The following is a 12,647-nucleotide window of genomic DNA, read 5'->3' as shown; positions in this document are numbered from 1 at the left end:
ATAATTCAAGGCGAGCACGTCGCAGATAAATGCCCCTTTTCAGTGGAATTTAGCATTGGATTTGGAATAGATTAAGTATTTTAAATGGGTCTCATAAACACTTTTTTTTTTTTGAAGGTTGGTTTCTCTTTAGACTAGTCGACTAGTCGGTTACAAAACTTCTGTTTAAACGAAAGTCAAATTAGTCGTAGCGCACATCCCTAGTACATGCATGGTACCTTAAAACAAACATTAAAATATACACTTTGTGTAAAAATATATATAAAATATATACTTTGTCTATAAGAACAAAGTAATTTAAATATGTACATGTTAAAATGTTCTGTTCATTTTTATTTTTTTTATTTTTTTGCAGATAGAGTTAATTAGACAAATTTTACAGGTATTAATCTTTGATACAAGTATATGTTTACATGCTATAAAATGAGTGGACATGCTGTAATTGAAAGTTGAGAAAATTTTCTGCCGTTTTCCAGTGGACCTTTTTAACAATTATCAAATTGGTAGATTCAGTTTATATCAAGCTTTATTGGCAAGAGAAACTAAAGTGTACATTGCCAATTCATTATAAGACACTACATACAGATACAAACAAACTGAATGTTTAATTTGCTGAAATCTAAAAACTGTTATTTGCTCTGGCTTCCATTCAGTCTCTATCGTGCACACTCTGGGTCTCTCTTGCGCGGTTTCGCTTTTGACACTGGTTCAGATGACAGTGGGTGAGCGTTTTCGGGCGATTGCAAAGAGATACGGCAGCTTGCCTGTATCTCTCCCACACCTGGCTCACCACTTGCGGGTGAAGTCTCTGTTCTTCGTACAGTAAATCCGCTACCATATTATGTCCGGGACACATGTTGCATGTAATGAATAAGAGTGCCCTGCGCAACACAATCAGTTTCTGTGCTAGGATGTGCAGTCGAACAGTTAAACAGTCAGCTATTAATCACAGAAATTAACATGTTAAATTTCCCAGCCCTAGATTGTATTGATTGTAAGGAAGAGACCAAAATTATATTCGCTGTTTGAAAATCTTCCCTCCTTCATGGCTCTCAAAACTAATTAGCTTTCAAGCAAAACAATTGACACTTTTTTTTATTTTGAGATTTTTGCCTATTACCCTGATTTAGCTTTGCATGTAAACACCTTATTTAACATATGCAAGTGTTGTGCGAATGACTTGTTTTGATGTCAAAAGCATATTATAAACCAACTATTTCAAGTTTCATTTCAATGTGCTTTTCTTGTGGTCTGTTTTTTTGTTTTTGTTTTTTTTGTTGGTCAATTCATTCAGATTTTTTGTAGTTATCAGTGTATTGGTGTGCATAAAAACACACTCAAAGAATAAAGAATACATTTATCTACAATAAAAAAAAAAAAGCAACAAAGGAAAAAAACAACAGCACATTTACATGCATGTTCTTCCACCGATTATGTCAGGTCATATAAACGCCCTGCAGAAAAGAGCAGTGTGAACATTCTACCTAACATCTCTTTATATGTTCAATTGAAACAATGACATGCAGATTTTTTCTTTCTTTTTTTTTCTTCTAAAAAGTCTTTCTCCATCTGTGTTTACATGCCGTGACTTTTAGATTGATGCATTTTTGAAGACATGTACAAAGGTCAATAGCTTCCATTGTGTAAAAAGATACATTTTAGTGTTTCTGCGATACAGAATTGTTGTTTTGTCTAGCCTCACATTCCTCCTGTGGTTAAACCCACGCTGGCCCACAACATTCCTCATAATGGTGTGAGTTCAAAGAGCTTGACGAATCCCACTGCAGATTGGGGTTTGCAGCAGCACCAGACTTTTGTTTCTGCACATTGTCTGTTGTATGATGCCAAAGAATGCGGGAAAATTCCCATATGTGAGTAAAATTCTTTTTTTTTCTCTCTCTGTCACGCAGACATTTCGTCATCTGTATCAGTTCCAGATGACAAGTGGCTTTCTACACTTGAAAGCACTCGCTGGCTAGACTATACCAGGTATATATGTCTTTTCATGTATATTTTCAGAGTAGCATACTAACATACTATTTCTATAGTATATAGTAGGTTTACTGTGTACAGTATGAATTACCTAGATGACTTACATTTGCCAAAAGGCACAATATACAACAGAGCACACTGCATGATATACTGTATCCCACAATGCAATGTGTAATCTTTATGTAGAATAAAACAGCTTTTTCTAGATCACATTTTAAACAGATTTTTCAGTTTCTCATTTCTTAAGGTGTAAAACGTTTTGAAGTGGAAACAAATAAGTAGTGCACCTTCCGATTAAGAATGTTCCATAGTCAATATATTTGATGTTACCTTCATCAGCTGTCAGTTTATCATGCTGTTTGTTTGTGTGTATGTGCTTTACCCTGCTGTGTTTGATGTCATTGTGTCTCCAAAGGTGCTGTCTGAGAAAAGCCGCTGAGGTTGCTTGTTTGCTCAGGGGTGGTCACATGACTGTTGTTCTCCAAGGTTAGTCACATTGATAATTAACAGCCATCTGACCTGTCTCTGAACTTGCACCTCATGGACACATGAGGACTCTGTTCCAAAACCTAGTCATGTAGGCAGCATTTTAGTGTTTCTTAAATTTGTAAAGCTCAGACTTTGTTCACACTGCACTGTTCTGTTCTTTTAAGATGAACTGTCTGTACTGTCATTTACAAGTGATGAAATCTGATCTGTTTGTTTAGTGTAGTCAATATCCGATATAGCTTCAGTACATTGTTTTCCATTTTTTTGTACAAAGAAGGGAGGGACTACCTGTTTCTTTTTTTTTTTTTTTTCCCGACCAATGGCAAACAGAGGGAGTGTTCGGGAAACCTTTTCCATCTGGTGACTCCATTGATGCAGAAGTTAAAATGTAATAGCCCTACCATACCGTTTAAAACTTTATTCTTTTTCTTAAGCCATAAACCTATAAACAAACAGTGACCTCTGGCAATGCCCTCCAATTCTTGAAATTCTCATTTCATTTTATAGTCCTCTAACACGTTTGTTTTTCTCAGCGTGACCCCCAGTTGGCCTCCAATAAACATCAGTATTCTCTGTGTCTTGACAACCAGTGAATAACTTCAGGAATGAGTTTGTTAGATGAAGCTGACACTACCATCTATCATGGCAAAACCTGTTCACCACATGTGCGCTGTGCAAAAATATACACATCACATCTTGAGAGACTAGAAGCAGACAACAGAATTGCAAGTTTCAAACATCCCCCGCCTTCCATTGTTTGGAAAACAAATTATCTCAGCCCAACTATTGGTTTGGAGCATTGGTGTATGTGTAATTTGATATTCGTTGATAAACAGGAGTTCATATATCAGCTATTTTTTTTAACTGTTTTAAAGTGTGTCATCCAGTCAGAGCCTATATTTTCTGATTTTTAAATGTGATTTTATTATCTAAATCAATCATTTTTACTTTGTACGACCCTGCGTACAAATGCGTGGACATTGTATTTTGGCTTCGCTATATGCAACGCATAATTTACATTCATTTAAACTGACTGATCTCAGTTAAGGTGACAGTAAATGGTTAAACTCATGTCATGTGACAAAACAACATGGCGCTGATCACAGCTGAGTTTGTCTTTGGAAGAAACTCCAACAAAACTACACCGATTAGCCACAACATTAAAACCACCTGCCTAATATTGTGTAGGTCCCCCTCGTGCTGCTGAAACAGCACCAATCCACATCTCAGAATAGCATTCTGAGATTATATTCTTCTCACCACAATTGTACAGAGTGGTTATCTGAGTTACCATAGACTTTGTCAGTTCAAACCAGTCTGGCCATTCTCTGTTGACCTCTCTCTTCAATAAGGCATTTCCATCCACAGAACTGCCGCTCGCTGGAAGTTTTTTTGTTTTTGGTACCATTCTGAGTAAATTCTAGAGATTGTTGTGTGTGAAAATCCCAGGAGATCAGCAGCTACAGAAATACTCAAACCAGCCCATCTGGAACAAATAATCATCCATGCGATTATCTAATCAGCCAAAAGTGTGGCAGCAGTGAAGTGCATAAAATAAAGCAGATACGGGTCAGGAGCTTCAGTTAATGTTCACATCAACCATCAGAATGGGGAAAAATGTTATCTCAGTGATTTGGAGCGTGGCATGATGGTGCGGACAGAAATGCCTTGTTGATAAGCGAGGTCAACAGAGAATGGCCAGACTGGCTCGAACTGACAAAGTCTACGATAATTCAGATAACCGCTCTGTACAATTGTGGTGAGAAGAATAGCATCTCGGAATACTATTCTGAGATGTGGGTTGGCGCTGTTTTGGTGGCACGAGGGGGACCTACACAATATTAGGCAGGTGGTTTTAATGTTGTGGCTGATCGGTGTACATCTATTAAGAAACCTAATTAAGGTTTTACATTGAAACCTGTTTTTGTCAAAAGATTCGAGTCTCTAGTTTCATCTGATAAGCCATTTTTAAAATTTGAGCAATTTATCGTGAAACGCCATGCTGCTAAACACATTGTACACTAACGTGTACTTCAGCGCATTTTTCCTTAGAAATCCTATATTTACTGTGCATTATCACAGTAAGAATCAATGGGTTCATCCAAAAGCTGGAAAATGTTGCTTTCAGAGGCTTTACATGGAGTTAGGATGAAAATAAGGTGCATTTAAAATTCAGACAGCACACTGGAGGTTAAGTCATTCACTAAATAGGGAGTAAAGGAGCATCCTATGGCTTTCCTATTCAGCCAAGTGCATTCACTCCTAATATCCATTTAAAAGTTCAGTTTCATGCTGCAGATGATGTTTGGCAGACATGGGACAAATGACATAGATTCAGAATTTATAATGTGTAATTTTATTTTAACATGGTTGGCAGTGATTGGATGATGCTGGCAATTAAATTGAATCAGAATTAATTATACTAATTTCTGATGTAATGTCTGTAATGTTTTAAAAACATGAATAAACAACACTCATGGAAATATAATAAACAATTTAGTAAAAAAAAATTGTCTTTCTTAAGCTTTCTTGGTATTATTTAAAATGTAATAATAAAAACTTTGTCCCACTGTCCACATATGTTGCCATCACTTTTTAGGAAATCTATTTGCTCTAGAAAAATATATATTTTTTTGCATGTTTATTAGGTGCAACTAGTTATAAATCAAACTAGGAAATTGAAAATGCACACAGCAGTCACGCTCAGTTCTCAGGAGGTTAATATTCGTCGTGTTTTTTTTGTTTTTTTTTACTCTGAAGCCATAGTTAAATATTGATATTCTTGATTACTTTTAGTTTTCTGTTATCAGATGATACACTGTTTTTTTCAGAGCCGGAGGATCGGGACATGAACTGTGTGGTGTGCAGTCTGGTACAGGTGATGTGTGACCCTCACTGCAGGACTGTTGTCGGATTCCAGGGTCTGCTTCAGAAAGAGTGGATAACGGCCGGACACAAATTCCTCAGCCGGATCAACTACCACCGGGACTGTGATAAAGAGGAGGTACTGTATAAGATCGCTGTTCCAAAACCTAGTTAGCTGCCTACATAGGCAGCCTTGTAAGGCATCATAGGCTCTTGATTTGAAAAGTAAAAAAGTAAAAAGAAGATACCTTCTTTTGGACAAATTCTAAGGCAGCATCGCATGTGTCCTTGAGAGAATCCCATATTGCATTGTGGTGGGCTTATTTATTTATTTTATTTTCGCAATCCGAACAAGTCCCCAGTACTTTTTGCACTATTTGTATTGCTGCCTATGTAGAGAGTTCCAGTTTAGTCGTTTGTAAGGTTCCATTTCAGGCAACATCATTTTGACTCCAACTGCACTCATGTTGTACCGATGAACCTAAAAATATTGCCAACATGGGCAGACCAGCTCGATCACTATGTTTTAGTTGACTTAAGCTGAACATTCACTAATTCTGAAACAAATGCTTGTGAAACGTATAAACTTGTGCAATTTGTGAATTCATCGAAGTCATGTATGCATCGTGTATCTTGCTCTCTGGCAGGCCCCTGTGTTCCTGCTGTTCCTGGACTGTGTATGGCAGCTGTGGGCGCAGTATCCGGCACGCTTCCAGCTGACAGAAGACTACCTATTGGCGTTGCATGACAGTGTACATCTTCCACTCTTCAGTAGCTTCCTAGCCAACTGCCAGAGAGAGAGATGTCGACGTTCACAGGTATTCAAGATGTTAGTTTCAGAACACATACAGGACTTTTCAAAAGTTCAAGCAGTTGTGAAAAATGTTGTAAGGATGTTTTCAAAAATAATGCCATGAATAATTTTTTTGTTTTGGAATTAACTTCATACAAAGTGCAGTTAACAAAAAAAAAGCAATCAATATTTGATGCGACCACCCTATGCCTTTAAAACAGCACCAATTCTCCTAGGTGCACTTGTGCAAAGTTTTTCAAGGTTGTTCTAAGCATCTTGGAGATTTTGCCACTGTTCTATGTATTTAGGCTCAATTGCTTCTGTCTCTTCATTAAATCCCAGACTGACTCAATAATGTTAAGATGTTAAGGGCTCTTTGGCGGTGATACCATCTGTTGCAGGACTCCTTGTTCTACTTTTATTTGCGAAAGGAATGTTTGGGAATATATAACTGATATTTCCTATTAACACACTAAAGCAGAAGATATAAATAGCCATCTTAAGACAAATGTTTTTGTGAAACATTTAATATGCCTAAGACTTGCACAGTACTGTACGTCAAATCACAAACCAGTGTTGTGGAAGCAAGCTTTCCAAGCTACAGTACTCATAATTTGAAGTTAAACAGTCAAGCTATCCTTTTAAAAAGTTAGGAAGTGATTTTATCCGACTAACATCATGTTAACATGCATATTGTTTATATCTTTTGTCTATATTTTTGAAACAGTGAGTATTTTAACTTTTACCGATTGGCCCCATTTACTTCCATTGTAAGTGCCTCACTGTAACCCAGATTTTAAAGAAAAGGAGGGACAAGTCGAAATTAATTTTTCTGGTAATCAACATTGTGCCATAAATGCTGTCAAATGAGCTTAACTTATATTGAACCCGGAATATTCCTATAAGCATTGCATTTTTATTATTTCTAGATCACGGTTTTGTTGACAGACTAATTTGTGGATTCCTTTAGATGCCAAAAAACAGATCTAAAATCTTAAATGTTTTCCTGCAGCATCTTCCTCAGAGCTACACGCCAGTAAATGGCCTGAGAGAATTACCAATGGGGGCCCCAGAGGAGCCTGTAGACCCGCCTTTTCCTCCGGTGTGGGACTGGGCCCTGCAGTACAGCAGCCAGAGACGAGCTCGCTTCACCCAGCCCGTGTCACAGCCCGCCTGCCCTCCACCTGTACTTAACGGAAACCTCAATACAAACCTTGACCGTAGCTGGGTAAGATTTATCCAATGGTGCTGTTTCCATTTTTATAAAAATAACTGGAATCAGTGTTGTTCCAAATCTATACAATTACTATTCCAAATCCATACCAATACCTTTCTGCCTAACATCTCCTTCCCTCTAAAGAACCATTAAGTGGAATCAGAATCGTTATATTCCTTACAATTATAAAACTGTTTGCAAAATAAGTTTCTCTCCTATTGGAATAGGCGTGGTGTGGCACAGTGGTTCAAGATCTGGGCTGGTTGTAGGTTTAAATCCTGCAAGGGGTGATTTAAGAGCCATAAGTGTGATAAATGTATTGTAAATTATAGGCATCAGCTAAATGACTTCCCTTTATAAGAGATTCGGTCTTGATAAGGGAATTGATAGTACAGGACAGGGAAATTAATTATGAGATAAAGGCCATTGCTTGTATGAAGATAATGATCATTGATAAATGTTTTCTGGGCTGCCCTAGTTGGCTAGAAATCAAAAGAACGCTTCCTCTAAAAACAAGGCCAACTTAAAAAACAGCGGCAAATTTAGGTAATTTTTCTAATTGCACTGTGACGCTGACTGTACTGTTTTATGACCTTGTTAAATACTCTCTCTCAGCACAATGATGGACTGCCAGGTTCTGTGTTCTTGCTGTCTCGGAGCTCTTTCTCATGTCCCTCAAACCTGCTCCCTTGGAGGAGTGGGAACTCGGGCTCTTATTGGAAGAGCCACCGCAGGGCCCCATCCTCTGAGGGTTTGTCTGGACTTGAGCGTCTCATTAGAGCCTGTTCACTCTCTGAAACCTCAGACAGCACCACAACCCTCCATGATCCATATGAACCATTGCTGCCCCTGCTGTTAGGACCCTGTGTGAGAGTTTGGAGGGGCTGCTATTTACGGGGTGCACTACATGCTCAGGTAAACTGTAGTGTTCAATATTTACATGTAACTATATATACAGTACTGTGCAAAAGTCTCAAGGCAGTTACACACCGGACGAGAAGCGTCACGCCACGTCCCGTATAGGACATGGCACAGGTATCGAACACAGCTGGCACAGATATGCAGTTTAGGTGGCAGACAGTACACACAAAAGTTACCAAGGTTTTCCCCTTTTTCAAGAATGAACAAAGTGACATTGATGAGTTTGCAGGTTAGTGTATGAAACTGGTGCAACTGCGCAAACTGAACGATTAGAAATGGTAACGTTAGTTATGCAATTTCTCTGTCTGTAGTATTTAATGGGCTTTATTCAAGCTGTCAGACCACAAAAAGACATACTTGAAAACAAATTGTATAGGTTAAATGAAAGAAACACACACACAATATATCATCCAGTGATGGCTAAAGTAAATAATCTATGTCCTTTGAGAATGATTTGGGTCGAATTTAATGAAAAACTATGCGTGTTGTGCTCCGTGGCGTGGCAGAAATTTGATCAGCCTCCGGAGTCATAGCTGGCACATTAAGTGAGTCTGGGATTAAATGAAGAGACAGAAGCAATTGAGACTAAATAGATAGAAGAAATGTGGCAAATTCTCCAAGAAACTTGGAACATCCTATCTGCCAACAACCAAGAAAAACTGTGTCCAGGTGTACCTAGGAGAATTGGTGCCATTTTGAAGGCAAAGGTGGTCACACCAAATATTGATTTAGCTTTTTTGTTTACTGGACTTTGTATGGCATTAATTGATAACTAATTGATCAACTATTTGTTGCATTATTTTTGAAGAAATCCTCACCATTTTTCACAAGTGCCTAAAACTTTTGCACAGTACTATATACAGGTGCATCTCAGTAAATTAGAATGTCATGGAAAAGTTCATTTATTTCAGTAATTCAACTCAAATTGTGAAACTCGTGTATTAAATAAATTCAATGCACACAGACTGAAGTAGTTTAAGTCTTTGGTTCTTTTAATTGTGATGATTTTGGCTCACATTTAACAAAAACCCACCAATTCACTATCTCAAAAAATTAGAATATGGTGACATGCCAATCAGCTAATCAACTCAAAACACCTGCAAAGGTTTCCTGAGCCTTCAAAATGGTCTCTCAGTTTGGTTCACTAGGCTACACAATCATGGGGAAGACTGCTGATCTGACAGTTGTCCAGAAGACAATCATTGACACCCTTAACAAGGAGGGTAAGCCACAAACATTCATTGCCAAAGAAGCTGGCTGTTCACAGAGTGCTGTATCCAAGCATGTTAACAGAAAGTTGAGTGGAAGGAAAAAGTGTGGAAGAAAAAGATGCACAACCAACCGAGAGAACCTTATGAGGATTGTCAAGCAAAATCAGTTCAAGAATTTGGGTGAACTTCACAAGGAATGGACTGAGGCTGGGGTCAAGGCATCAAGAGCCACCACACACAGACGTGTCAAGGAATTTGGCTACAGTTGTCATATTCCTCTTGTTAAGCCACTCCTGAACCACAGACAACGTCAGAGGCGTCTTACCTGGGCTAAGGAGAAGAAGAACTGGACTGTTGCCCAGTGGTCCAAAGTCCTCTTTTCAGATGAGAGCAAGTTTTGTATTTCATTTAGAAACCAAGGTCCTGGAGTCTGGAGGAAGGGTGGAGAAGCTCATAGCCCAAGTTGCTTGAAGTCCAGTGTTAAGTTTCCACAGTCTGTGATGATTTGGGGTGCAATGTCATCTGCTGGTGTTGGTCCATTGTGTTTTTTGAAAACCAAAGTCACTGCACCCGTTTACCAAGACATTTTGGAGCACTTCATGCTTCCTTCTGCTGACCAGCTTTTTAAAGATGCTGATTTCATTTTCCAGCAGGATTTGGCACCTGCCCACACTGCCAAAAGCACCAAAAGTTGGTTAAATGACCATGGTGTTGGTGTGCTTGACTGGCCAGCAAACTCACCAGACCTGAACCCCATAGAGAATCTATGGGGTATTGTCAAGAGGAAAATGAGAAACAAGAGACCAAAAAATGCAGATGAGCTGAAGGCCACTGTCAAAGAAACCTGGGCTTCCATACCACCTCAGCAGTGCCACAAACTGATCACCTCCATGCCACGCCGAATTGAGGCAGTAATTAAAGCAAAAGGAGCCCCTACCAAGTATTGAGTACATATACAGTAAATTAACATACTTTCCAGAAGGCCAACAATTCACTAAAAATGTTTTTTTTATTGGTCTTATGATGTATTCTAATTTGTTGAGATAGTGAATTGGTGGGTTTTTGTTAAATGTGAGCCAAAATCATCACAATTAAAAGAACCAAAGACTTAAACTACTTCAGTCTGTGTGCATTGAATTTATTTAATACACGAGTTTCACAATTTGAGTTGAATTACTGAAATAAATGAACTTTTCCACGACATTCTAATTTATTGAGATGCACCTGTATACACTATCTATATCTATCTATATCTATCCATCTATCTATCTATCTATCTATCTATCTATCTATATATATATATATATATCATCAAAAATCTCAAAGTGGCCAAATATATATATATATATATATATATATATATATATATATATATATATATATATGTAAAGCTGCCTGTTTGGTTAGTTAACAGACTTGGTGGTTTCCCCTTACTGTATTTCAGTTCAAAATTTACAGACAGACTTGTGAATAGAACATAAGCATTTACACATAATTATTATTATTTATTTTATTTTTTTGTGAATTTTGAGTGAATACTGTGTAAAATGTGACGTTTTAATTTCGGCATTTTTTTCTCATTTCAGGGTTCCCACAGGTCCTTAAGAAATCTTAAAATTAGAAAATTAATATGTCACAGACATTTCAAAATAAGAGTCCCTGGCATATTTCATGCTGGCTCATAGTTAAAAGTCTTGAATTGTGCACTAAAACTTGTGTTTTGTTATTATTGGTTACAACACAATAAACTTAATCTGGGATTTAATTCAATTTGGACTCTTGTAGCCCCTATGCAGCCCCTCAGATAAATAATGTATTGCCTTCCAACACCTTATTATTAGAATGAGCACATTATCCATTATCAGTTGACCTCTAATTTGTATGCATTGATATGCTGGTACAATTTTAGTATGATTCAGTGAAAAACTGTAGGTGGTAAAAATGTCTTCAGTATTGTAAACTTACAGATACATTGTTTAGCTAATAAACAGTGTTGGAGGAATATTTGGGGTTCAGTACAAGTTAAGCTCAATCAAAAACATTTGTGGCATAATATTGATTACCACAAAAATGTATTTAGACTTTTCCCTTTTTTTCTTTAAAAAGCAAAAATCTGGGTTACAGTGAGGCACTTAAAATGGAAGTGAATGTGGCCAATATGTAAACGTTAAAATAAGCACCGTTTTAAAAGTATAGCTGCAAGATGTAAACAATATTCATGTCAACATGATTTCAGTGCGATAAAATAGCTTCCTAACCTTTTCTGTGTAAAGTTATATGAAATTTCACAACTTTGTTCCCATGACGTTGTGATACTGTAAACCCTGTATTCCCTCAAAAACATTATTTAAGCAACTTTTACAGCTCAAATAATACACAAGTTTTAACAGAAGATTTAATTTAAGTGCTTTTATAAAATTATTAGCTTCACCCTCAAAGAATTGGCCCCATTTACTTCCATTGTAAGTGCCACACTGTAACCGCAAATTATTTTTTTTTTCTCCCAATTTGGAATGCCCAATTCCCAATGTGCTTTTAAGTCCTCGTGGTTGCGTAGTGATTCGCCTCAGTCCGGGTGGCAGAGGACGAATCCCATTTGCCTCCGGGTCTGAGATAGTCAACCCACGCATCTTATTACATGGCTTGTTGAGTGCATTGCCACAGAGACATAGCGCGTGTGGAGGCTTCACGCCATCCACTGTGGCAACCACGCTCAACTCACCATGCGCCCCACCGAGAGCGAACCACATTATAGCGGTCACGAGGAGTTTACCCCATGTGAATCTACCCTCCCCAGCAACCGGGCCAGTTTGGTTGCATAGGAGACCTGGTGGAGTCACTCAGCATGCCCTGGGATTCGAACTAGCGAACTAGCGAACTCCAGGGGTGGTAGCCAGTGTCTTTACCACTGAGCTACCCAGGCCCCCTGTAACCGCGATTTCTGCATTTTTTTAATATTTTTATTTATTTTATCCCCTTTTCGGGGCCTGGGTAGCTCATTTAGTAAAGACGCTGACTACCACCCCTGGAGTTGCGAGTTTGAATCCAGGGCATGCTCAGTGACTCCAGCCAGGTCTCCTAAGTAACCAAATTGGCCCAGTTGCTAGGGAGGGTAGAGTCACATGGTGTAACCTATACATGGGGTCGCAATAACGTGGTT

General features: G+C 38.2%; 1 protein-coding gene across 1 annotated transcript in view; it reads left to right on the top strand.

The window, feature by feature from the left end:
• The window catches only part of mtmr11 (myotubularin related protein 11), a 73,172-nt gene that overhangs the window by 53,568 nt on the left and 6,957 nt on the right, over positions 1-12,647 (top strand). The window contains exons 11-16 of the mRNA XM_051720053.1: positions 1,911-1,989; positions 2,408-2,478; positions 5,313-5,485; positions 5,994-6,164; positions 7,152-7,367; positions 7,971-8,270. Coding sequence (XP_051576013.1) covers positions 1,911-1,989; positions 2,408-2,478; positions 5,313-5,485; positions 5,994-6,164; positions 7,152-7,367; positions 7,971-8,270 — 1,010 coding nt within the window. The remainder of the gene's footprint in view (positions 1-1,910; positions 1,990-2,407; positions 2,479-5,312; positions 5,486-5,993; positions 6,165-7,151; positions 7,368-7,970; positions 8,271-12,647) is intronic.

This window comes from Myxocyprinus asiaticus, chromosome 16, assembly GCF_019703515.2.
Source record: "Myxocyprinus asiaticus isolate MX2 ecotype Aquarium Trade chromosome 16, UBuf_Myxa_2, whole genome shotgun sequence".
NCBI classification, from domain to species: Eukaryota; Metazoa; Chordata; class Actinopteri; order Cypriniformes; family Catostomidae; genus Myxocyprinus; species Myxocyprinus asiaticus.
Note: the sequence above shows the minus strand (reverse complement) of the source record. Positions and strands in the feature narration are given on the sequence as shown.